Here is a 26,720-nt window from a genome sequence, read left to right on the forward strand (position 1 = left end):
CCAGTGCTTAAACTGCTGGACAGATTGTATATTCGGGAAATGGCCTAGGTCAGGGTTTCCCCAACTAGGGTTCATCCAGAGCTTGCTAGGGGTTCCTTAAACAATATGCAGTTTGTGACTCTCTGGTCAATTTAACAGATACCAATGATCTTTAAAGAACGCATTGTTCCTACTGTCCAGCAATGTAGGAGACATTCTTTATACTGACCAGCTCACTGATCTACTGTACATATAACAATTATAGCAAGGGTTCCCCTAAGACCTAAAAGTTATTTCGAGTGGTTTCCCTATGTTAATAAGATCGAGAAACACTACCCTAGGTGTTTAACTTGATAAAGTTGGATGAGCACATAAAAAAAAACATTTTGTAGGATCAGTTAATTTGCATAAAAGTAGTCATGGTAATTTGGAAATTTGAAATATGGGTTATCATCTAAACAGATAGAGAGGAAATCGTTTTACTTTCATTTGCCTGGCCCTATGGAAAGCCTTATATTTGTACACATTCCCATTTCACTGCTGGCTCATTTTTCATGGAAAATATATACCTGGGAGAACATCTTATGATAACATGATTTGTAAAATGGACACACACATTCAGAGAGGAGTTTCTTTTACCTTCTAGACAGAGTTGAACAAAGTTTCGGCAAGCTTTTGGAGTTTCCTTTGACCATAACTCAATATCGATCTCCCCACCCGTTGTTTTCAGCAAAACCTGGAATATTGTTGAAGGAATAATGTTAGCATTGTAAAATAATAAGATTTAAACATCATTCAGTGATCCTTTGGGCTATGTAATAATAACATTTTTATGGAAAAGTAAAATGCAAAAAAGTTGTAATATAGTTTGTAACGTCTTTGGTGTACATGAAGGATATGAGTACATGGAATGACTCTCAAGCCATTAGGAGAACTGGTATATGGCTGAGAAACTATGGGCAGAGAAAAAGTGGCATTAAGAATACAGCCTGTCACTAACATTGACATAACTCTGACCAACTTGTAACACAGTGGCCCCCAACCTTTCTGACAGCAAGGCTCTGTAATAGTATAAAATTTTGCCTCTTGTACCCTTTTAGCTGGGTACACCACCCAGCACTATTCAGTAGCCACCAGGCTGTTTTTGGGTGATTACTGAATAGTTGGGTCACAGTACAGGGACTGCAGCCTGCCTACAATTTCTTCCGACCCAGCTTAAAAAAAATTCCAGGGTTGAACACTGGAACAACATTTATTGATAGTAACTGATTTATAATTTTTGTATTATATAGATATTGTCCCAGGTTTTTTTTTTTTTTTAAAAAGACACAAACTGGCATATTGCTTCCTCACGTCCCTGAACTGCTTCCTTGGAGTGAGATGCTACACATAGAGTCTCGCCCACAACAGCCCATTGAGAATGAAAAGGAGTGGAAATGAGAGGTTCAGCACTGCTTGCGGTTACATGTGCAAACGCTGATACTTTAGGAACCGGCATAGCAGTGGAGGGTGACCAGCGGCTGGCAAGGTGATAGCTCCCAGGAGCTACTTTGTAACTGCTGTTCCTAAAACAAATCTGACCAGAGCCATGGTGTAGAAGAATACCACAAGCTGATTTGCACAAGCTTATATAAATCCATAGCCATGATACAATAATGTAAATGAACATGATACAGACACATTTGACAGCTTACTATTGATAACGACACAGAAAACTGCAGATTAAAAGACCAGTGGTTTCCAAACTCTAATAATAAGGTTTCTTATGAAGGCACCCAGCTTAATCCCTGTATGGTGCTGCTCCATCCCACAATCTGGTCCCGCGTTGTCTTGGAATTCCTCTTCGCCCTGGCGCAGAGGAAAAGGCAGGTGCCGCTATCCTCAATCTTCACATCCTTCTCCTTCTTCGGACTTTACCCGATCTCACACTGCGCTTGCATGAGGCCTGTATCTCTTTCCCTTAATAGGAAAAATGCCCCTTCTGCACTTGTCCGAGATCAGGGCATGCACACAGAAGGAGCACCCAGAGCCTCCTGGGATGCGTGAGGTAAGCAATCAAGACTGAAAGAGGTGGTGTCGCACACTTTTAAAAAAAAATAAATAAAAAGGGTGTTGCACTTAAAAAAAATAAAAAATGAATAATATTTTCCCTTTAAGTAGTGAAAATGTCAAGTTTAGGTAGCTTTAAGACTTATACAGACATCTGATGGACATCAGAGAATAGTCACTTGAATGACAGATGAGTGAACGAGCCTCGTACACACACACACACACACACACACACACACACACACACAGCGTTCTCCCAGCCACTTTTAGCTGGCACACCACCGGCACTTTTCAGTAATCACCTGTCTGTTCTTTTTGGTGGTTACTGAAGAGTCGGGTCCCCGGGATACAGGGGCTGCCACCCGCCTTCAGCTTCTTCCCATCCAGTTGAAAAATTTTTTGGGTTAAACACTGCAACGTCATTCTGTTCTATGGGGAGGGTGAAGCAAGCATTATTTACCAACCTGCTGTATAAATGTCAAATTTTCACCCTCAGGCAACTATTATCTGCTGTGTGAACAAGGCCAGCATTACAATTTCTTTCTATATTATCTGTCATGCATATTGGCAATATGGCAGCCATGTGATATCCTAGAGATTGTAAATACGTATTTCTGATTCACAAACTGCACACAGTCTATAAATTCCCTGCATTCCAAATCTGGAAACCCCCAGGTCACAGGTAATTCATGTGTATTTTTCTAAACTCAGATTTACCATCTTAACATAAACACAGACCTGTTTATACTTTTGCCGTGGCATTCCTAAACAGGAAATCTCTTGTGCTTTGAAATAATAAACCCCCCAACACAGACACCACAGCCAATGCTAGCGAAATCTATGCAGACAACAAACATAGATGAAGAGTATGTATAGGGTTTAAAAAAAAGGGATTGTGTTAAAGGTTAAATCCCCTGCCGGCCAAGAATCTTTTATCTGTGTAGCATTAGGAACACTTCCTGCCCTATGTTCTTGTATAAAAGGATTTCTAACATACATTTTTAGTGAATCTCACTGTCTGTGCCCCCATTGGGGAGATTCACCCCTCTGTTTATACAAGTTGTATATAATTGGGGGGGGGGGGGGTCTTTACTTTCTGCTCTTAGGAACTAACTGGAAGTTAGGAGGAAATCTGACCAATGCCCTGGGGCAGGAAGACACCCCCACCCCCCCCCACAATTCTTTATAACTTGTATAAACAGAGGGGTGAATCTCCCCAATGGGGGCACAGACCGTGAGATTCACTAATAATGTATGTTAGGAATCCTTTTATACATGAATACAAACAGGTCACACAGCTCTTCCCCTAAATTACAAAAACCTCCCATGCTGACCCCTCACACCCCCTCCCGGTAGTGGTCTCTCCCGGTGTCACCCCCGCACCTTGCCGTTAGTGGGCGGCTCCTGGATGTAGATGTTACTCATTTTCTATCAGCAATCTGAAAACAAACTGCCGCGTGCAGGCTGACACACCGGACTGAACCACTAGACAGTGTCAGGGGGGTAGACAAAACTAATGTAAAATATTTTAACCAAGAAACAAACAGACATTACCACAAAAAATAAAAATTTGCATGATTGAAAAGTCGTTTACAGTCAGACTCGACCGCTAAATTAACATTAACTGAATAAATCATTGGTAATTGAATTTAATTTTTGGTGCATTCCAGGGTACATCGAGCAAAGGAGTCCGGCGGAAACAAAGTATGGATATTTACTTCCGCTTTGGTGGATGACAAGTTAGCTAGAATTTTCTGTGGAGAGCGGAGGGAATCTGCGGTGAATTATGGCGCTGCCAGGTCAGTGGTGACCGGGGACACTTGTGGCTGTCTGCTCAGTCCATAATCTGTTATAATGTCTTGTATTATACACAGGGCACAGCCAAGGGATGACTGAGAGGTGTGGGCTGTAATGTGCGGCACAGTAAGGTTGCAGAGGGGTGACAGATGGGTTATACCAACTTTTTTATTAATAATTAGCCTCATTGTTTAAATGAGTTTTCTCTACTCTAACCATTGCTTGCGTGGAACAGTTTATGAAACTTACATAGGGCTCAATTTATAAAAGAGAGAATCTGACATTCCCTCAAACATTACCCTATGTGAATCTTCCAGGTCCATGTGAATCTTCCAGGTCCATGTGAATCTTCCAGGTCCATGTGCTTCAGCGGCAGTGCCTGATTCCTACCAGTGTTTGAGTGTGTCAGGTTTTATAAATCGAGCCCATTGTGAATACGTTTTTATGACTACTTGTTACATAGACCGATTATATTACAGCTCCCACCCTGGAAATTGCACAGGCTGGAGTAGCATGGTTTGAACCCTGTTTAATATTTTTCACATGTTGCATTGCTGTGCTTTTTTTCTTCTTGAAGCAGAAGTAAACCCAAAACAATAAAATCATACATAACCGTTAATCCTGCAGATCCGTCTCATCCGTTGGGAAGTTTCTTCCATTGGGTTCCACGTCGTCCCAGTGTTTCTTTCTGGCCCGGCGCCATCATCTCCTCCTCTCTTCTAACGCATTCTTCTTCCTGCGCCATCTGATCTCACAGTGCGCAGGAGCCAGATCGGATGACGTAGATTGGGGAAAAAATTGCAGATCTCACTGCACATGCGTGAAATCGGCAATTTCTTTTTCTATTGATGAAAGGGCTCCCTCTGCGCATGCCTGAGATGCTCGGGCATGCGCAGAAGGAGCAGCTTTGAGCCTTCTGGGATGCGTGATGTAGGTATCCCAGGAGGCTCTGTGCTCCCATTCATTCTCAAAGATGTGGTGGTGCTGCACCCAAAAAAAAAAAACAAAAAAACCTGACGCCCCTCTGCTTTCTATTTTGATTGCCACGAGACTGAATAGGAGCGCAGAGCCTCCCAGGATACCTATGTCAGTCATCCTGCAGGATTCTTGGCTGCTCTTCTGCGCAGTGAGATCGGCTTTCTTTTATTTTCCCCCTTTACAGCAGGCTACATGACCCAATCTTGCACCTGCGCAGTGCGAGATTGGGTGATGTAGCCAAAAGAAGGAGGCTAAAGATGGCTGTGCCATGCACTTACTCCTTGCTGGGACGAAGGGGATTTCCAGGACGGCACGGGACCTGATCAAAGGCTTCTCCAGTGCGATCAAAAGAGCTGTGGAATTAAAAGTAGGTATGTTTTTTTTTTTTTGTTTTTTTTTTTAGTTCAGTTCCGCTTTATTTGTCCCCAAAACATGTCATGCTGCATTGAATTACAGTATGTTCTATACCTACATAGCACATGGGCCAACGCAAGGTGCAGGTGTGAGCTGGACATTGTTAAAACAGCGGATTATTGGGTGTATGTTGAGGGAGGCAGCTTAAAACACTAACTTTAAAGTGGATCTATCACCAATATTTTTACTTTCCATAGAAGAGTAGACAAACCTTGTATGTAAAATTATTGCTGCAACACCCTTTAAAAAAAAAAAGTGAAGCCCCACCCCTTCGACAAAGACAGAGTGGGAGAGCAGAGCCTTTGGGATACCACATCACACATCATACGTCCTTTGGGCATGCGCAGAAGGGGCATTTTGCTGCATTGAGAGGAAAGAAATTCCGATCTCATGCACGTGCAGCTTTAACCTCCCTTTACTTCAGACTATGTCAACTGATCGAGATTGAGGGATTTGAGAAATTGTAAATGGAATTATAGAGAGGAAGTGTGTTTTTGTTTAAGTTTAATGAAGCTTTAAATGAGCTTTGATAAAGATTAGTTAAAAAAATATAAAATAAAAACATATTTCATATAAATATAAAAACAAAGAAAAATACTTCACACCCAAGCATCATGGCAGCCTAGGTAAGGCTGACTTGTCAGAGGGGCTCCCATTGGGTCCTGTGATGGATGAGGACAGTAAATTCTGGGGATTAGTTCTTTTTCACAGTTCGTAAGCCTCATTTTTCTCAGCATTCCCGTGATCCTGGGGTAAGGTCAGGTGATATCACCCTCATCTACAGGATACAGCTATAAGCCAGGGTAATAGGATTAAAATGCCCTACATTACTGGCCGGTGGGAAGAATGTCACTATTACAGATAGCCAAAAAGATCATTGGTGTCATTTAAACTGACCTGAGAGTCATAAACTGCTCAAGGAACCCCTAGCAACCTCTGGAGGAACCCTGGTTGAGAACCACTGGTATAAACTATCAAATATCTAAAACAAATTCTAATGAAAATTCAAAACACATTTGTTTTATTAAGGCTTACATTCAGACATGACCACATAGTCATAACTGAATTGTGTAATCTTTGTCACTAATTGTTGTAATTTATGTAACCCATAGCTCAATGTACATTGTAGAACACCGTGGTGTGTATTATACAGCATAGACTGCAGAGTGGAGTGTGTAATGTACAGCACAACTTATACAGCAGAATGCACTTAGATTTGTAATATACAACCTAGAGTGGAGAATTATTGGTTATAAAGTAGATCATGTACAGAGTGGAGTGGTGGGGAGGTAGTAATGTACATGAACACCATTAAGAGTGGAATGTGTACTGTTCAACAGAACATACAAAGTGCAATAACTGCAAACAATGATTTTTGTACTGGGAATAACACTTGATCTACATGATATTGAGTGCGCTGATTCCAAATCTGAACTCAGAATTTGCCTATCACGTACAGATTGTAAATTTTAGGCGTGCTATAGCTGTTCAAGTGGTCGGTATTCGGGTAATGTATTTTTACATGGGAACATTATAACAGCTACCACTATGCTCGCTGCTGCCTCAGCTGAATCTCGCCCCCTGGTGGCATGAATGTTCCAGCAGCGTCTGGGCAAGTCAATGAGCTGACGTCAGAAATAGGTATATAGGGCTACATGGTCTAAGGGCTTGTCCCTAGTGCGAAACCATCTTATTGGATAGAACAGCTAGGCCATAGTGAGTCTGTTTTTGAGCTAAAGAAGAGTAGGTGCAGCTGTGTTAATAAACCAGACAATGTTTGCTACATTTGTGGCAAATATACCCCGTGTGATCAATGCAAGAACCTAACCAAGAAGGTGAGATTTGCTTACAAGTATTAATTTGGATGTAAAATTGGAGATCAGGATAAAATCTGGGCACCTCATATCTGCTGTCAGGTGTGTTACATTGGCCTAACACAAAGGTTGAATGGTAAAAGGAATAAAATGCCTTTTGCTGTGCCTATAGTTTGGCATGAGCCAAAAGACCATCACTCGGACTGCTACTTCTGTATGAGTAAAATTGTTGGGTTTTCGAAGAAGACTAAGTCAAAAATCGTCTATCCTGATTGTGAGTCTGCTCTGAAGCCAGTGCCAGTCCCTCCTACATCTGTTGTTGCTGACAATGACATGTCGAATGAGGAACAGCAGGATGATATCGATGGTAATGAATGGTATGAACCCCAGTTTGATGAGGGTAAGCCACATTTTATAAGCCAGTCAGATTTAGATGATCTAGTAAGGGACCTGTCTTTGTCAAAAGAGAAGTCTGAACTGTTAGCCTCCAGATTAAAGAAGTGTAATTTGCTGCAAAAAGGAACAACAACTTCACACTTTCATGGATGTCACACAAAGTTTGTAGATTATTACAAGCTGAAAAACGACATTTGCTTCTGTACCCACGTGAGTAGTCTGATGATGAGAGTTAGGTTGCGAATACATACCAGAGCAGTGGAGATTGTTCATAGACTCGAGCGAAGCAAGTTTGAAAGCTGTATTACTGCATAAAGGTAACAAAAAACTTTCAGTTCCTCTTGCTCACACTGAGGGAATAAAAGAGACATACGAATCCATGGAGGTCATTTTGAAATTAACTATTCAGGACACTGTGGACACAAGTGGGACAATTGTGGTGACCTGAGTGTGGTGGCACTCCTTCTTGGCCTGCAATTGGGACATACAAAATATATGTGCTTTCTGTGCCTGTGGATCAGTCTCTAAGACAGCAACCATTACAAAGTGAAAGAATAACCACCCAGACTTGAACACACTTTTATAATAAACTTGGATGAATGAAAAACGTTGTTGTTGCAATGGATCATGATGGTATGAGTTTTCAGGACAAGTTTGGAAATGTTATAACAGGTGCTAAACAAGCATTTTTGTTGGTCCCCAAATCCGTAATTTGATGCGTGATGCCACATTCAGAGACAAACGCAACCCTCTTGCTGAACTTGCTGCTTGGGATTCATTTGTGCTAGTTGCTGCTGGGTGAGCTGAAAACCATGCTGAACTCGTGAACATGCTACAGCATACCATCAACTTGGATGCCGAATGTCACTTAAAATTAATTTCTTACATTCCCATTTGGACTTCTTCCCACAAAATTTGAGTGATGTCAGTGATGAACAAGGGGTGAGGTTCCACCAGGACATTTCTATTATGGAAACAAGATATCAAGGCCGGTGCAACCCCAACATGATGGGTGACTACTCCTGGTTTCTGCAATGGGAGACAGCGGAGAGTTGCAAAAGCAAGTGCCTGAAACACTTCTGAATTGTACATGTGTGTTGAACAAGATGAATTATGTGTACTTGTATATGTTGTTGCAACAAAAAAAACTACATTTTTGTAATGTCATGGAACTTTGAGGTAAAAGTTAGTAATGTATAGAGATTACATAGTAACTGCGGAACGAGAGAATGTAGGTAATCGCGTCTATACGAGTAAACCTAACTTAAGATCTTGACGTCCTAGGCAGAATCGGACTTCAGATTTGGATTCCGTGCACTTGATTTATTTTAGGACACATGAGACACATAGGGCACAATTAGACCAAGTAGCAGATAATATTTTTTTTGTGATCCAGTGTTATACTTGCTACTGGTAGGATTTTTGACATTCACTAGGACATTAATATATTGACTCCCTCGCATTACAATTACAGTGTTTGGGTAGCGTTGCTTTGGTTTATAAAAAAAAAAAAAAATGACCTTGTTACATTAAATTTAAGGCTATATTCAGACATTCCGATGTGACTGGTGGCACCTAGCCAGTTATTTGGTTGCACTGGTACTCAAGCAACCAGAGTTTAAACATTTTACAGCAGACAGCATCGGATGGTACTGAAGTGCACGCAGCTGCTCCTATTCTGCCATTGTTTTGAGAGCTAAATGTTATCCCTACCAACTTGCCACGCACGCACAAAATCAAAAAGCAAAGTTTTGCTTTGCAGTTATAATTCAGTGTCCCATCTTTGTCTAATGTCTCCTAGCTAAATATGGCTCAAGTTATCTAATAGGTTAGAACTGGGGTCCCAAATCCCCGGTCCGGGCCGTGGCCATTGGACAGCTGGGCCAGGAGAGCACAGAGACCAGTGGTGGTCCACTGCTCTGGCCAGTGCACCCCCCAGCAGGGTCAGGAGAATGACCCCACTTAGGGGGCACCTCAGCCAAGGGAGAGTGGGCGGTTTCTGGCATTATAAGGTCACTCAGATGTTCCGTAGTCCTTAGATTCAGTGGACCTCGAGCTGCAAAAGCTTGGGGACCACTGGGTTAGAAAAAATCAAATCTAATGCTAATCCATTAAAAGACATTGACTTTATGTTCCATTGATGTAACATTCTTACTTGTCACCAGAACATTTTCATGTACTCCTTTTTCCTTTCATAGTTAAATAGCTAAAAAGGCATAAGTCCATCAAGTTCAACCACTAGGGAAATAAACATATCTCAGATAAAAAACCCTATGTACATAGTTGATGCAGAGGAAAGCCAAAAAAACCCTGGTACAACGTGCTCCAACAGGGGAGAAAATTCTTTCCTGATTCCATGGGCCGGGTTTATTAAAGCTCTCAAAGGCTGGAGAGGATACACTTCCACCAGTGAAGCTGGGTGATCCAGCAACTGTGGAATGGATCTGGTCCTGGATTCAAAACATTCTAGCAAATAGCAAATGACTTTGAAGAAATCCATTCCAGGTTTGTTGGATCACCCAGCTTCACTTCTGAAAGTGTATTCTCTCCAGCCTTGGAGAGCTTTTATAAATCGGCCTATGAGGCAATCGGATGTTCCCTGGATCAACAGTCTCTGTTATCTTTACTTTAAAGCTTTAATACCCAGCTATGTTCTGTGCTTCTAGAAAAACATCCAGCTTTTTCTTAAAGCAATCTATTGTATTTGCTGAAACTTCCTGAGGGAGCCGATTCCACATTTTCACAGACCTTACAGTGAAGAATCCCTTCCTTATCCAGGGATTAAATTTCTTTTCCTCCAGACGCAAAGAGTGCCCACTTGTTCTTTGTAATGATCTTGAGGTTATTATTTGGGAAGAGAGTTCTCTATATGGACCATTTATATATTTATACAGGTTGATTTTATTCCCCATTAAACGTCTCTTTGCAAGGAAGAATAGATTCAGTTCAGCAAATCTCTCCTCCATTCCTTTTATTAGTTTAGTTGCCCTTTTCTGCACTCTCTCCAATTATACAAGACCCTCTGTCAACTGGTGACAATAGTTATCAAGGCAGAGAATGTAAATGTCCCTAAAAGGGGACACAGACCTAATAGGGGTTCTAAACCATCCCAATTTATTTCAAACCTTGAAAAAAGTTTTAAAGGGAAAATGTTTCCTTAAATGAATACATGAATAAATATTTCCATATAGTATATTGTCATATTTACCCAATGAGCTCTCAAATGTTGGCATAGTTTATGGATGAGTTACTGTTGTACTTCATATGTTTACCATCGATCTGCAAATCTCCAAGCAAATAGGACTTCTAGAATCATCTCTGTAAGACTCCTTTAGGGGTTCACTAAGGGAACACTGATTCTGGTTGGAGTATTCTTACAAGATATTTAGCTTTACAAGGAGGTTTTGCATTGCCTGTGCTGGATTGCCCATTTTTAAACATCATCGACCTGCCTTTAATTGGCTCCAATTTCTGTTCAGGAATGACTACTGCCAAGTTGGTCATTAATGGTCATTATTATTATTATCAACATAATTTTATTGCCGGACATACGCTGTCCTAAAGTTCTGGTGCCCATTAAGAATATTTATCTTCAAAATGTTTTTTTTATTTTTGCAGATGGTCTAAAATATTTAAAATGAATGAAAAATAGGAAAATTAGCTTCCAACTCCCCAGACTTGGGCAACTTATTGGCAATTTTGCTGCTGACTGCTCCGCTGTAAGTCGTGGGAGCTTCTGAACACATGTAGTAAGTGAAGTCGGAACATCTGATCCTTTTGTTCATTTTCCAAGTCAGTGATTCAGAGTATTACAACTATTAGATTCCTGTGACAACTGAGCAACTGGCAGATTCAGGTTAGCGGTTTCAGCCAACTTTTACCCTTTAGAAACGGTTTGCAATGTGTTTCATAAACTTTAGATATAGTTGTATGAAACTATGAAAGATAATAAGAAAGTAAATTGGAATTTTGACCTCACACATTTTAAATCCTTTCTTTTGATAAAGTTTTTCTTACATTTAAATTAGAAGTCTGGGGGGAAAAAACTAAAAAAAAATGTGCAATTTTGCATTCATAGTTAATTAAAAACCTTATTAGTTTGATTTGAATAAGCTGCCAATATGCAAAATTACTCGGTAATAATTCAGTTGGATCCAAAAACAATCCACATGAAAAATTTTTTGTTTGTTTTTTTGCAAAATAGGAATGTTAAATCATTGGGATAACTATATATTTATTTTTTGAATTTTATTACCCTGGCCAGCTGTATTCTGTAGATGAGGGTGATATCACCTTACCTCATGCCAGGATAATGGGAATGCCGAGAAAAATTAGGCTTCAAGACTGTGAAAAAGAACATTCCCCCGTAATTTTGTGTCCTCGGCTACCCCAGGACCCAATGGAAGCCCCATTGACAAGTCAGCCTTACGTTGGCAGGTCAGGCCACCCATCTCAATGTATAGGGAAATGACCCTGAAAATTGTTCATGGCTTTTTTGGATATTATTAATATTATTTATCCCATCTGAAATGTGGGGTGATTGAGGCAGATCTCTGTCAAATGCTAGTCCTAAATAAAATAATTTTAGAGGCTTGTAATCAATTATGCCACTAAATACCTACCTACATTTGTACCTTGGTCTTCGAAGTTGGAATTGTTCGGCTCACTAAGTTTGCAAGGGGTGCGCATTACAAGTGGAAGTTCTAACCTTTACCCAAGAAATGAATCTTACTAGAATGGTTGTACCTAAATCTGCCTACATTTGGTTAATTTTTTTTTTCTTTCAGATGGCTTGAGTTGAGGCCTCCTTGGATAGAGGCTTGGCTAATTATTTTTTTGGAAATAGCATGTCACGCCTGCCAGCTGAGGGAGAACTGGCATTTAAAGTGAAAATAAAATCAAAATAAAAACAAAACACATTTGCCTAATAGAAATCCTGGTATCCATTTTCGGGGCGCCAACATCTTCTCTCTTCTTTCAGGTTATTCTTCTTACCTCATCTCGCCTTGCACAGGCATGGGATTGGGTAACATAGATGGGAAAAAGATTGCTGATCTCATTTCACATGCACAAGATGTGCAATTTTTTTCTTCCATTAAAGAAAGGGGAGCAGCCAGGACCCTCCAAGGATGCGTGACATTAGGTATCCCAGGGCGCCTTGCACTCCGTTTCCATCTTGATCGCCGCAGTTGGAGGTGCTGCGCCCTTTTTTTAAAAAAAAAAGGTGTTGCACTTTAACCCCCTGAGCGGCATTTCTGAGTATGGCTTGGGTAATAAAAACATGCTGCCACACATGGGGCAGCTAAAAACATTAATAAAAAAAAACACCTGGTCCTATTGGGTCCTGCCGGTCTGATCCCATCCTCATGCCACGTCCTTTTCCTCTGATCTTCAGCCGGCGAGTGGACTGATGGTTCCTGGGAGATCCCGATGACGTTGGTGCGTGCGTGAGGCCGGGCAGGGAATTTAAATAATTTTGTATTGGATTCAATACAAAATAACTGTATTGAATCCAATACAAAGGAGTCATTATATTTATTTAAGTATATTTACAGTGGTACCTTGGTATAAGTCCTTAATCAGTTCCAGATACTTGGACTTATACCAAACAGGACTTATACCAAACAGTTTTTTCCCATAAGAAATAAAAGAAAAATGATTAATCTGTTCTCAAGAAAAAAAAATCCCATTGTTTTTGGCATAATATACATTGATGGGGCTGTATAAAATAATTTAAACTGCTTAATATTAAAATACATAAATACAAAATCCATTAGATGAAATAAATGAAAATTTACCCTCCCTTTATCTTGCTGAGAAGAGTCAAGTGCCTACTGGGATGGTGCTGAGGAGGAGGAGATGTTATATAATTCACAGAGAGTTATAGCGCGGGTTGTTCACGGAATGGTAGCAACTGGCGTACTGACCCTCGTGGGCAGTCGTGGCTTTGTCTCGAGAGGTAAATAAGGGTAGTGCGCCGTGTTGTGACTCATTTTGACCCATAGAAGTTCTAGCACAAAGGTTTTATACCAAGAAAGATTTTCTGTGTCCAAACAGGACTTGTACCAAGTTGGACTTATTTCAAAGCCGACTTATATCGAGTTACCACTGTATATATTTATATGTATATGTGTAAATATATATATATATATATATATATGTGTGTGTATATATATATATATATATATATATAGTATACTACTGTACAGTTATATTGCAGGTTTTAGTATTTTTATGCACCCTTGTTTTAACTGATTTTTTTTTATTTATTTAAAGTTTATTATTACATTTAAATTAATTTTGGACATATTTTGGTTGAGGTATGCCTAAGAATTAAAGGCCTACAATGAAAAATAAATTTCCATACAAAACAATTTACTGCTTTTGGCATAAAAATACTGACATAATTAGACCGCCAGGGAGGTTAAAGAAAAAATTGTATATTTTTTTTTAATAATTGGGTTTTCTACTCTTTTATGTGAAGTAAAACTTTTGAGTTTCGGTCTGCTTTAAATTTAAAAAAAAAAAAAAAAAAAAATATTGCAGTCAGGAAGGATTTATTTATCTGTCTGAAGACCTGGCTGGTTGCAATATTTTATTTCTAGTTTTTAGTTCTGGTTTACGTAAGAAAGAGAAGCCTATGTTGTGTGGACTGTTTTGTTTTCTTGTGTGTTTTTTTTTTTTGACTGAAGAAATTATGCAGCCTTTACCTTTCTTGCCTGCTTCATTATAGAAAGATATAAGAAACGGTTTTCCTGGAGCAAAGATGTCTTTACTGAGAAAATTACCTTTATGTGACGTATTTCTGCCATTTTTATTAACATGCATTACAGCTGATTTCTGTTTGAGGATAAGACATTATATTTTTTTTTTTTTCTGTTATTATGCCATTTTTCAGATTTTTATGCACTTTTCCAAATGGTTCACAGCCAATTATGGTAGTTTTCATTGAAATAGCTTAAAAATAATAACAAAAAAGACTGAAAAACTATTAGATAAATATCCATGTATGATGGCTGCTAATGGACCTTTCTAAGAAATTTATGGGAATTAGTTCAATTTATGGTTCTTTGGGAATCTGGAGTGGCGATATGAGGATTCATTTTAAAAACCTTTTACTGTGTCATTTTCATTTGCCATTGTTGCTCAGTGGAGACTATTCGAAGATGTCAGGTCAAGATTTTTTTTCCATGTGGCATAATGGCAAGCAGGATGCAGCCACTTTAAAATTATTGGCATCAAATATAATTATGGGTAAAGAAGAAATAGATTTTTTTTAATTAAATGCGATTTTTACAGTAGCATTTTTTTCTTGGGATTACTGATCAGTTTGAATATTTTGTCATGTTATTTTTTTTTCAAAGAAAAATGCTTTTTATATATCCTCTAGATTCAGTATTTCTATATGGTTACTAGTAAAATTTAAGTCACCCACGGGATTTATTAGTATCCATGTCTCTCATTAAACTTTTTGTTGCTAGAAAGAGTGAATTCCAGTCAGGGGACCATGGGTGTTATAGGAGATTCCAGTAGTTTAGTGGCTGAGTCATTGACTTTTAACAATTGCCTACATATTACACAAAAAACCCGGGTAATTAGAGGTTTTTCTGCGGTCCCTCTATAAATATATAAATGGTCCATATAGAGAACTTGGTTCTCAATTGTTCACTTTAAGGTCATTACAGAGGACGATAGGGCAGTCTTTGCATCTGGAGGAAAAGAAGTTTAAGCTCCGGTAAGGAAGGGATTCTTCACTGTAAGGTCTGTGAAAATGTGGAGCAACTACTATAGATTGTGTTAAGAAAAAGCTGGATGCACAAAAAATAACTGAGTATTAAAGCTTTGAAAAAAGATAACCGTCACCGTTGATCCAGGGAACATCCGATTGCCTTATGGAATGAAGGAATTTTTTTACCCTGTTGAAGCAACTTGTACCAGGGTTTTTTGCCTTCCTCTGGACCAACTATGTCCTATAAGGTTTTATATCTGGGATATGTTTTTTTTTCCCTAGTGGTTGAACTTGATGACTTATGTCTTTTTTCAATCTAACTATCTAGTAGTTGTAGGTTAAAAACCTCCGCTACAAGCTTACATAACCCTATGTCAAAATCTAGCAAAATCCTTTTTTTTTGTATTAAACGAGGAATAGACTGCAGAGATGGAGACATTATTCTGCCCCTGTACAAAGCATTGGTCAGACCACATCTGGAATAAGCAGTCCAGTTTTGGGCACCAGTTCCCAAAAAGGACATTGTGGAATTGTAGAGAATGCAGAGAAGGGCAACTAAACAAATAAAAAGGAATGGAGGAGCTCAGCTATGAGGAGAGATTAGCTGAACTGAATCTGTTCTCCCTTGAGAAGCGACATTTAAGGGGAGATCTGATCACTCTGTATAAATATATAAATGGTTCATATTGAGAACACTCTTCCCAATTATTCACTTTGAGATCATTACAAAGAACAAGAGGACACTCTTTGCGTCTGGAGGAAAAGAAATTTAATCTCCGGATAAGGAAGGGATTCTTCACTGTAAGGTCTGTGAAAATGTGGAATCAGCTCCCTCAGGAAGTAGTTTCAGCAACTACTATAGATTTCTTTAAGAAAAAGCTGGATGCTTTTCTTGAAGCACAGAGTATAACTTAAAGCTTTAAAGTAAAGATAACAGTGACCGGTGATCCAGGGTATATCTGATTGCCTCATGGAATCAGGAAGGAATTTTTTTACCCTTTTGAAGCAATTTGTACCAGGGTTTTTTTTTCCTTTTGTATCTGAGATATGTTTGTTTGCCTTGTGGTTGAACTTGATAGATTTATGTATTTTTTTTTTCAACCTGACCTACTATGTAACTATGTAATTTGACTTCTAAAGTAATGGTATATACCCTCTTCCCCAAAATAAAGGGAAAAGAATAGACTGTTTAAGAAAAGTTTTTTTTTCCCCCAATAATGATTTATCATGCCTTGTGGTCCCAGTATGGAGGCAGTTTTTTTGAGTAGAGTAAGTAGGGCTTTGCTTCCTTGATTGCAGGGGTACTATTGACTGGTGAGGCATTGGCACAAGAATATGAGAAGGCTCTGAATCAAGCAGCTGCAATGAGATGCTTTTACTGCAGCTTCTGCTTTCTCTCCAGCATGCAAAATACAAGGTAGCACAGTAGTGCCATAGCCAAATCTTACTCGGGCAAAATTCACACGGAGCAGCTTCAACTTGGCTAGCTGGTGGAGACCCTCAACCCCTGCTTTTTTAAGGTGCAAGAGCTTACCCACTGCGTAAATGAGAGCTCTTGCTGCTAGTGATAGCAAGGGATTAAGGGGCCTAAAAGGCTGCAAGCTATTGTGCCAAATGTAATCTCTCATTGTATAAGTAAAGCTTTGGCTACGAAATGGCAGTGGCTAGAAACAATCGTATGCAAGGAAGTTCATGATTTTGTTTTTGCTTGGGCACCATTAAAAAAGTATTCCAAAGTTTGTCTTTAAAAATTAGGGTCAGGCAGGGCTTTATTGCTGAAAAGGACAGATGATGTCTCTTCTGCAATAAGCATTCTTGCCTATCTGATTACCTTCCTCTTCTTGCAAAATTTACTGAGCCAAGCATGCACTAGGAAGCCGGAATATCGCATGCATTCCGTCTTCCCCCTGTGGTTGCCAGGACTGAATATTATGTCATCTCAGCCTCGAAACAAGGAAGATGGGAATAAAGATGGCGGAGTCCACAGCAGAAAGGGGACAGTTGGAGTGCAATAAAAATAGGGCAGGTTAAGTTATTTTATTACAGAAGGAACATGGCCTGTCACTTCTACAATAAAGGACCTGCTTGATCACATTTCCATTTATTGAGCTCCACTTTACCATTTCAAGAAGTTAAAAAAAAATAAACTTTACTTTACTTTTTTGAATCCTGGTCCTCTTTTTGTGTACAAAGTCAACCTTTGCTCATGCACACACAAGTACAAAAAAAAGTGTTTAGAAACCCCATGTTTGAAATTCCCATGTGTTCCAATGGGCTTATCCACACCAGGGCATTTCCTTGAGGCACATTTTTGTGTGTTTAAGAGATTAAAAATGTGGGTAAATGTGCCCATTGATTTCAATTCATTGTGGAATAACCTGTAAAAAAAAAAAAAAAAAAGTTAAAACACTGTTAACAAAATCACACATCTAATGTGTCTGATGTTTTTATACCTGTATTTTTAACCTGTTCAGGGAATAAGCAAGGGGTTTTATGTACCTCTGTACTCATTACCCCTGTTGAAAATTAAAACTCTTATGTAAAATCACAGTAAAACTTGTCATAGGCATTTATAAGAGGTTTTTTAACGTTTTAGGCAAGCTTTAAAACACTTGTAAAAAATGCATATAAATGCGATAGAAGCTGTGTTTTTAAAGCAGTCTGTGTAGACCCAGCCTAAGACAAGTCGATGTTTCCATTTAGGATTTGTTAGGATCTTTGTTGTCCTTGTTGAGAAATTATAACGTTACGTAAAAATCGGCTACAGAAATCAGAGATAACCTAATTAAAAGCTCTTTAACCTTTTCCGACTTAAGAATATGTATAGCCTTTATTTCCCACTCTCTGGGCCCAGGTGTGTGTTTGGATACCTGCATGTCTTGGTTGTGCATTGTTGTTCTGCCCACCTGCTGCTACATTACTAATAGGTTAATGTTGATTTTTTTTATTTTTATTTTCAGTGATTCATGACGTAGGTACTTTAGCGGTGTGTTAGTTTCTCATTTTAAATGTTTAGTTCAATACAGCATAAGTATGCATTAGTTATTTCTTCATATCAAAAAGTTATTTACCCATTGCAAGATTTTATTTTCCTTGAATTACAATATTTTCTTTTCCTGTTATTGTATCTACTCCAATAGTTCAATTTCCTTCCTGTAAAAGGTTCACTGAGCAGATATATTGAATAAAAGAATATACTAATTTATATGTGGTTTTATTATTTTTAGTTAGTAATTCAACTTTGTGTCCTCTCTGTAGGTGTGAACAAGGATAATATCCGAGCAGGATGTAAAAAATGTGGATATCGTAAGTAGACTATAGATTAAAACAAATTTTCTAATTCTTTAATTCCCTATTCTCCACTGTTCATCTTTGTTGCTGTATGCACCAAACAACTTTTTTTTTTTTGTGCTAATGCTTTTACGATATATCTAACCTGCAGCCCAGGATCAACATGGGATGGTTTTACAAGCCCTAAAGTTTAGTTTCACCAGAGCCTACTTTTTCTAACATGTTTATTGAAGATTACTTTGGGGGATATCCTCCTTTCTCATTGCGACACGGTGGCATAGAGGTTAGCACTCTGGCCTTTTCAGCACTAGGTCCCAGGTTTGAATCTCAGCCAGGACTCGTTCTGTAGGATAGTAGGAATAATAGGCAATAAAAATTGTGGGGGGGGGGGCAGATGGGTCTAAGGGGGACTAGGGGAGGAAGGTGCAGTAATGAAAAGAAAAAAAAAAAAAAACAGAGCAGCTCGAGGATCACCTATCTGCTTGAAGGGCAAGTAAATAGTCCAATGAGTCTCGGAATAGGACCCAATAAAACCATCTATGCTTTTGCCTGTCCTCCGTGCCCCTTAAGGAGGCAGTCAATTCCTCCATGGTGTAAATCTCATTAACACACAACAACCACTGATATATTGTGGGAGTTCCTGTCTGTCGCCATAATGTGGGTATGCAGACACGTGCTGCATCAATCAGTCGTATGGGAAGTTAATTACGATTGTGGTATGGTGTAGGAGGAGGAGTCCTGCTTCAAAGGGGTTCTGACAATCAGTAAATTTCGTAAAAAATCTATATATACTTTCTCCCAAAATGGACAAACCCCTGGGCATTCCCAGAAAATGTAAAAAGGTTCCTCTCTCTACAGCACCTCCAGCATGTGTCCAAGGCCTCTGGCAACATATAACGTAACCTGAATGGCACTCTATACCACCTTGTTAGAATTTTGTAACCAGTTTCCTTATAGGTGGAGCTGATAGAGGTATAGCGAGGAAGATTGTGCTATAGATAGGATTTGGTCCTTTTCAGATTGAGAGCAGTCAATACTTAAGTCCTGTGCCCATTTCAAAAAGTAGGGCGGTGTAAAATCTGATTCGGGCTCAATTAAAATGGGGTACAAGTAGGAGACCAGATGTCTGACTGGATCCCTGTGGAGATTCAAATTCCGAAAATTACTTCCGATATTGAAATGCCTTTTTTGAGCTTTATGTAACTTGGCATAAGGCCCAGTTACAATATCATGGGAAATTAGTTCTGTCTGGAAATTCAAAAATAACCTTCCGGACCCAAGACAGGGTTTAAGATTTTAAGAAAACATCTGTTTTACCAAATCGCCCAGCCAATGTTTTCATTTCCCATTGCCTTAAAAAATATGGCTTACAGGCAAATCGCTTGTTAAACAAATAAAAAGAAAATGATTAGTGTTGAAAAAAGGGAAAGTGTGCCTAAGTATCTAGACAAAAAATTAGATTGTTTTTAAATAACCACCATGTACTTGGTATGACTGCAGTGTCATTGTATAAACTTCTTTTCTCAGCATGAGAATGAAAAACTATAGGGAAACATTATTCTCCCCAGAAGCTGGGTGGAAAGAAGCTGTAAGCAGGCAGTGGCCTCTTTATTGTGGCCCAACTATTCGGGTGGTTGCTGAATGTGCTGGGTGGTACACCTGGTAAAAGGGGCTAAAAAGGACACTGAGGAAAGTCCTAGATGACATATGTTGATGTTTGTATTTGAAGGTTAGAGGGTTGATGTAGAAGCAATTGTTGTCACCCTCCTTGACCCAATAGCAAGGTAAACCACATGGATATTATATATATATATATATATATATATATATATATATATATATATATATATATATATATATATATATATATATATATATATATATATATATATTATATATATATATATATATATATGTGTGTGTGTATATTACAGTTAGTTCAGTTCCTATGTATGTGTAATGATATAGCTAGATTTTATATATTGTAATCTGTAACAAACTGTTTTAGAGGGTTTTACAGACATTATTTGTACTCTATTCTAAATAAGTTTGTAGTGTCATGAATTATGTATTGTTCCTTTTCAGCTGGCCACCTGACATTTGAGTGTAGAAACTTCCTTCGAGTGGATCCACAACGGGACATTGTGTTAGATGTGAGCAGCACAAGCAGTGAGGACTCTGAGGAGGACTGCGAGATTCCAACTAAGCCACAACTTTCTTCAGATAAAAAAAGTAAGATCCTATTAGTCTTAAGTAAATATTCTGTAAGTATTCTCTTATGGTCTCTTCTGACTTCTGGGACACAAAAAAGGAAATCTCCCCATGGTCACAATCAGTTCAACTTTTAAAGATGAACTTCAACGGTCACTGTTTGTACCCATATATCTGTGAAAAATCCACTACAGACATCAGAAAAGGCTGTTTACTTACCCTTCCTGTTGATTTGGGACACTGAAATGACTTGACAAAGGAGAGAGGGGTGGGACATTCCACTCAAAATAAAGAAAACGTTTTTGAGCAATCTGCTCCTGATTAGCTGGGTGCAATTTATTTTCTGTGTCATTAGGTCAGTAATATTCAATCCTATTGGACGTTTTATACACCTTTGAATGTTAGTTGTTGGCTTTAGTTATAGACAGTTTAATAAGGGCCTGTTCAGGCTAAATCGATGTGGTAAAACACACCAACATGTTACACGCTTTGTTGCCCCTGCAGTTCTATTCATTTTAAATAGCACCTGTCACACCTCCAATACCGTATGTGAGTTGCAAAATATGGTGTTAGTATTTTAAATAGACTGTTTAGAGGAATGCATTAATTGCAGCACACAGCAGACCTAAACATTTATGCTTTGTAATGTGCAATGGTCAAGAAGTTTAGACATTATTCTAATATAGATATGGAAAAAATGTGTAATGGAATCAATTTACATTGCTGGAATAAGACCCATTGGTTACAGTATTTTCAAAACTGCTAATTCAAAACGCTCATTTTGATACACTCAACAGGGAATAATGTGAAAAGCAGCAGATTTATGGGTAAAACCACTTGTTTAGGTGCTTACATACCAACTACAAAATTAGTATACAGAATGTGCATCATTACACATCAAACCTTGAAGACTGTGCTACAGCAGCAAAAGACCATGCTTTACATCACTGAAACTGGACCCCTGGAAATATGAAAACATTGCCTGATCTTTGATTGCAAATAGTAGGGTCAGAATTTGGTATTTACATCACAAAAGTATGAATCTGTCCTGTCTTGTTGGTAATTGTGTAGGCCAATGGTGCCCAACCTTTTGTTATCTGGGGGGCCCAGTTGACATTGAGATAAAACTCACGGGCCAAGAAATTTAGGGGGGAAGAAATTTAGTTTAGTACAGCTCTGTGTCCCCTGTGTACTCTGAAAATATTACATTTCTTCGACACTCAGTGTAGGAGATATGAAGGCTTACATTGGTGTTAATAACAGCAGCATGGACACAGACACAGCTCTCACGCTGCTGCTTCTGGGATTATCTCCCAGTACAAGGTGGGTGGGGAGCAGCACTGCTGATTGCTGAGGTCTATAGTACACACACACTCTCCCCCACTCCATGCAGCACGATCTTATAGAGGAACATAGGAGATCCCCACACACCATTCCCTGCAAGACAATGAGTGGAGAGAGGCAGAGGGCCGGATGTGGCCCGTGGGCTGTAGGTTAGGCAATTTTACACTGACATATTTTAAACCTATATATGTAGGCATGTGGTACTATAAAAATATTTTCCCAATTCTCTCCCATTCTCAATATATGAATAAACAATATTTTAAACCTGCCTCGCACCTGAGCAGCACTGATGATGAGCACTCCTAGGTAAGTGTACTTAATAAAGTGGCTACTAACTGGTAAAAAAAAGAAATGATTAGTCTTTTGATAACATGAAAAAGTAGCTGAAAGATATGAAATATGATTCACTTATGTTAATTATACCTGAGTGACAGCTGCCTCATTGTTTTTGTTCCCATTCTGCAAACTTTTGTCCTTGTGTGAGCAGATAAGCTGTACAGGTGCTTTCATGAGTGCCACTTTGCAGACTTGCTGAACTGTAATTAGCTGTTTAATTGTTCTCAGTCGCATTATGCTGAGCACAGAAAGAATAATTATTTTCAGGAGCTTTTGTAACGAGGTGTCAGAGTTTAAACTTCTGGTTGCTGTGCTGATCCTAATGAATATCAAGGTGATTTTAGTGTTCTATTTAACCGTCTGATGTTTATGTAGTTCTTGCTCCTGTGGTGTTCATTGTGCTTTTAAATGTATTTTGTAGCAGCAAGGTCACGGAGTATATACAGGTCTCTTTTTGTTATTTTGATATACCTTTTAGCAGACCTATTGATAGAATATATTGTTTAAATTGTTGCTGAGTATTGCTGTAGGTCTTTTTTGTTTTTAGAGGCACAAATTAGTCACATAAATTAATTCTAAGTATATATACAAAAGTAGCTTGCCCCACTGAGTTTATTGTTTATTATTTTTAAGTGGAGCCGAAGTTGTTTAGGGTCCCTAAAAGCACCATCATTTGCAACTTGCACAAATTTACCTCCTTTGTCTTTTCCAGAGATGGCCAGTCTGGGCTTTTACTCTTCACTCTGTTGCCACTGATGCCATTGTTTTTTTCTGCTAATTAGTGGAAGGAATACTGTCATACAATGTCCCTTCTGCACCAATATAACTTTATCTGTGTGATAACATTTTTTTTTAGATACACTCATCTGCCCTCGTTCAGTCATGGGTGTCGCCATCTTATTCTCTCTGTGTGTTCTGATCTTCGGCCGTCTTGATTAGCCAGGCCAAGATGCCATATGTTAGGGAGTTCATCCATCACATACCTTGCAAACCCTGGCATCGTCCACTGAGCTGCGCATACGTAATATATGATATCTATTACATATAAAGATAAGAGAACAGCAAAGTTTGTGTTGACAGTAGTACAGCACACATACACATCAATTCACCCTTTCTGAAGGTAATAAATGTTATTAATGCATAGTTACCATGAGTCCCTCCGTTGGCAGGACATTTTTTTTTCTTCACGTTATAAAAAAATGTCCCAAAAAGCAGGGGGCAGCATTTGAGTAGCCTAGAAACCTAGCATCTCTTTCTGTTACAGAATTTTTTGCGACTTGTGCCAATTATGTATGTGCTGGAGTGTGGTACTGAAAAAAACTAATTGGCAAGAAAGGCAAACTATCTACACTTAACTGATGCTCTAGACCAGCAGTGGTACACAAGAAAAGTTTGGTGGTTTGCGGCTCTGGCCAGTGTGCTCCCCCCAGCTGGGTCAGGAGAAGGACTGTGGAGCATGTCTCCTGTATGGATTGCAGGCTCAGGGCAGTGCGCAGCGGGTTGTGTCTCTGAACGATGTGATGGAAAAATGGGCGGTTCTGGCATCATGATGTCACTCGGGGACGTTTCTGCCCCTTTGAATGACACACGGCTTCCCACACATGTGTTGTCCCAAGTCTGTAAATTTAGTGGTCTGTGAGGTCCAAAATGTTGACGACCAGTGCTTCTCCAGTGTTTTTACATGGGGGAACCTCTTGAAAAAACTTTCAGGTCTGCAGGAAATCCCTACTATAAATCCACAGCTCACAGTACATTATTGTGGTGGTCAGGTAGGTAGATTGCCTCCTACATTGCTAGCCAGTGGAAATAGTGTCCCCCTTACAGAGGGCCAAATAGTTAATTGACCTAAGATTTACAAATCGCTAATTTCTCAAGGAACCCCTTGCAACCCTTAGAGGGATCTCTGGTTGAGAAACTCTGCTCTAGACATTGTTGCAGGATCTGTAAATGTAGTAATCCAAGCATAATAAAAACTGGAAAAAGTTTTTTTTTTTCTTTGTTTTTTTTTTAACTTTGTATGTAGGTGAGACTCCAAATTATGTAAATGAAGTAATGAAAGCATGTCTAATAGTTGCTGTTATTTTCTTGTTATAAACTGTGATTGAAATCCCATTTTCTGTCAACAACAAAAAGGCTTGTCTGTTTTAAACTCTTAGAACAGTTGTTAAATATGGGATTGAATGTTGGATCTTGTCACAAAACTGGATGCATTTCAAACATAAGAATTACATAGGGACATTGTAATTGCTTATAAAATCTGGGCTGATCATATCAAGCTTATGACAAAAGACTGTATGACTGAGAAATCCAGAAAGCAAGTTACAAATATGTTTAAGGGGAACATAAGAGTCCAGTCTTGTGACTTTTCAAAGTTATTCAGCCTTTCCTCTTATCATGGAGTATAGCTTTTTGCAGAGAACACTCTGTGAGATACCGCAGACTAGTGGAATGTACTTTTGCTATAATTACTGGTTTACAGATGATGCCACATCCCAAAATTCTATAAAGACCTTTATAAACTCTTTGGACATCCATTTACAAATATATTATAGTTAAATGTCAGCACATTTTATTTGATTACAAAAACATATTACAAGACATTATAATACTGCAACATCCTTCTCTCTGGTATTCCACTAACCCGACTCTCTTCTCTACAATCTATTATGAATGCTGCAGCCAGACTCATCCATTCTTCCCAACGCTCCTCTTCTGCTGCCTCTTTTTGTAGTTCTCCTCATTGGTTTCTATTTTACCTTAGAATCAAATTCAAGCTCCTGTGCTTTGCCTCACTCATAACTTCATCACACACAGCTCAAAGACCTTTATAGTGCTGTCCCGACTCTCTGGAATGGTCTTCCATGTCCTATTCAGTTTGCTACATTTAAAGAGCACTCAAAACCCATCTTTTCAAACTTGCCTACCCATCTTCTTCTGTCCCCTAAACCCTCAGTAGTATTGTGTGCTACTTTCCCCACCTCTTAGATTGTAGGCTCTTCAAGGCAGGATCCTCTCCTCCCCAGTGTCATTGTTTATCTGTCTATCATTTTCTACTCCTATTTAATGTACAGCGCTGCATAAGAGGTCAGCACTCTATAAATCCTGTTTAATAATAATAATGTTAAAAAAATCCAAAGACTATGTAAAACCATCTAATAGTTATATAGTCTTAGAGGCATTTTTGACACGTTTTTCAGATATTTGGTCAGCTTCCTCAGAAATTAACAGTGAGGCATACCCATATTAACATAGAAAAGGCCATCTTAACAGAGCTCCTTCAATTTCAGTAACGGTCAAACAGATGCAAGAAGGCAGCAAGTGGGCTTTTCAGACAATGTTAAATGCTGTCAGTTTTTTCCCCACTTTATCCCCAAACAAGCCATCTGTTAAATGCTACTACCTGGCATACACTCAACTACATTGATGAAATCATAATGAATTATCTTTAAATGTCATCGATTAGACTTTATTAGATTTATTTAGCCCTTTTGCTCCCGCACTATTAGCAGCTAAAAAAAATGATTAGGTGCTTTTATTGTGGAACCTGAAGCTGGTTATACAACATGAGTCCTAACAAAGGGCCAAAGCCACGTTTTTTTCCTCTGAGCACCCTGGTAGGAATCATGCAATTTCCATATGAAATTATCAGGTGCTGCACCCTTGCACATACTAGTCCGGATATCCATAGAATGTGGTACAGAGACGACAAGCAATGACAAAATTTGGGACAGCCCAAAGGTTGGAATTGGTAACAACAGCAATGCAGAAAATCACAGGTGTATGGGTCCACTTGGTCAGAGATGATTGAATTTGATATCACGGAAGCATGTGAGTCACTGGATCACTACATCCCGGGAGGTTATAGGATCTCAGGAGCCTAAGGCACAAAGAAGAAAAACGAGGAGCGCAGAGATCACTGGAAACCTCTATCCAAATACCAATACAGCCATCAGAAGAAAGCATTTGGACAAGGATTGGTGGACAAGTTTAATGAGGAAGCACACCAAGCTTCTCTGCGAATGGGCAGTGAAATAAAGCGGACCTTTAGGTTTGTGGATTTTCAGTGTGATGGGATTGCAGAATCACAGAAGCAGGTGGGTCACTGCAAAGGCCAGCACTCACATGAAACCCAGGAATTTTCAGGGGCAGCGTGCCAGAGAAATGACATGTAACTCAATGCTGGAAGTGGCAGGTATGACACACATATAAGTTTTAGTTTAAAAATATAAAAAAAAGTACAAATTATTTTATTTTAGTTTAATAAAAATAAATACATATTATGTGACAATGCTGCATCCCAACTGGACTCCGCAATTAGGATTTTGAAGAAAGCTGTATAGTATTTATCATGGCAAAGCAAGGACAGATAAGTATATTGCTTT

At 39.0% G+C, this 26,720-nt stretch overlaps 2 protein-coding genes across 4 annotated transcripts in view; one reads left to right on the plus strand and one right to left on the minus strand.

Annotated features, from left to right (window-relative positions):
- The window catches only part of CWC27 (CWC27 spliceosome associated cyclophilin), a 237,247-nt gene extending 233,735 nt beyond the window's left edge, over positions 1-3,512 (minus strand). For all 3 annotated transcript variants that reach the window (XR_011921489.1, XM_072416360.1, XM_072416359.1), the window contains exons 1-2: positions 3,412-3,512; positions 619-715 (exon numbers count right to left, since the gene is read on the minus strand). Coding sequence is in view for 2 of the 3 variants with exons in the window: in XM_072416360.1 (XP_072272461.1) it covers positions 619-715; positions 3,412-3,453 (139 nt within the window). In the remaining variant the exon portion in view is untranslated. The remainder of the gene's footprint in view (positions 1-618; positions 716-3,411) is intronic.
- A 212-nt stretch (positions 3,513-3,724) lies between these two features.
- Positions 3,725-26,720, plus strand: part of SREK1IP1 (SREK1 interacting protein 1) — a 39,312-nt gene continuing 16,316 nt past the window's right edge. The window contains exons 1-3 of the mRNA XM_072416362.1: positions 3,725-3,827; positions 18,415-18,462; positions 20,533-20,679. Coding sequence (XP_072272463.1) covers positions 3,815-3,827; positions 18,415-18,462; positions 20,533-20,679 — 208 coding nt within the window. The 5' untranslated portion in view covers positions 3,725-3,814. The remainder of the gene's footprint in view (positions 3,828-18,414; positions 18,463-20,532; positions 20,680-26,720) is intronic.

The sequence above is a fragment of the Pyxicephalus adspersus genome, chromosome 6, assembly GCF_032062135.1.
Source record: "Pyxicephalus adspersus chromosome 6, UCB_Pads_2.0, whole genome shotgun sequence".
Taxonomy (NCBI): domain Eukaryota; kingdom Metazoa; phylum Chordata; class Amphibia; order Anura; family Pyxicephalidae; genus Pyxicephalus; species Pyxicephalus adspersus.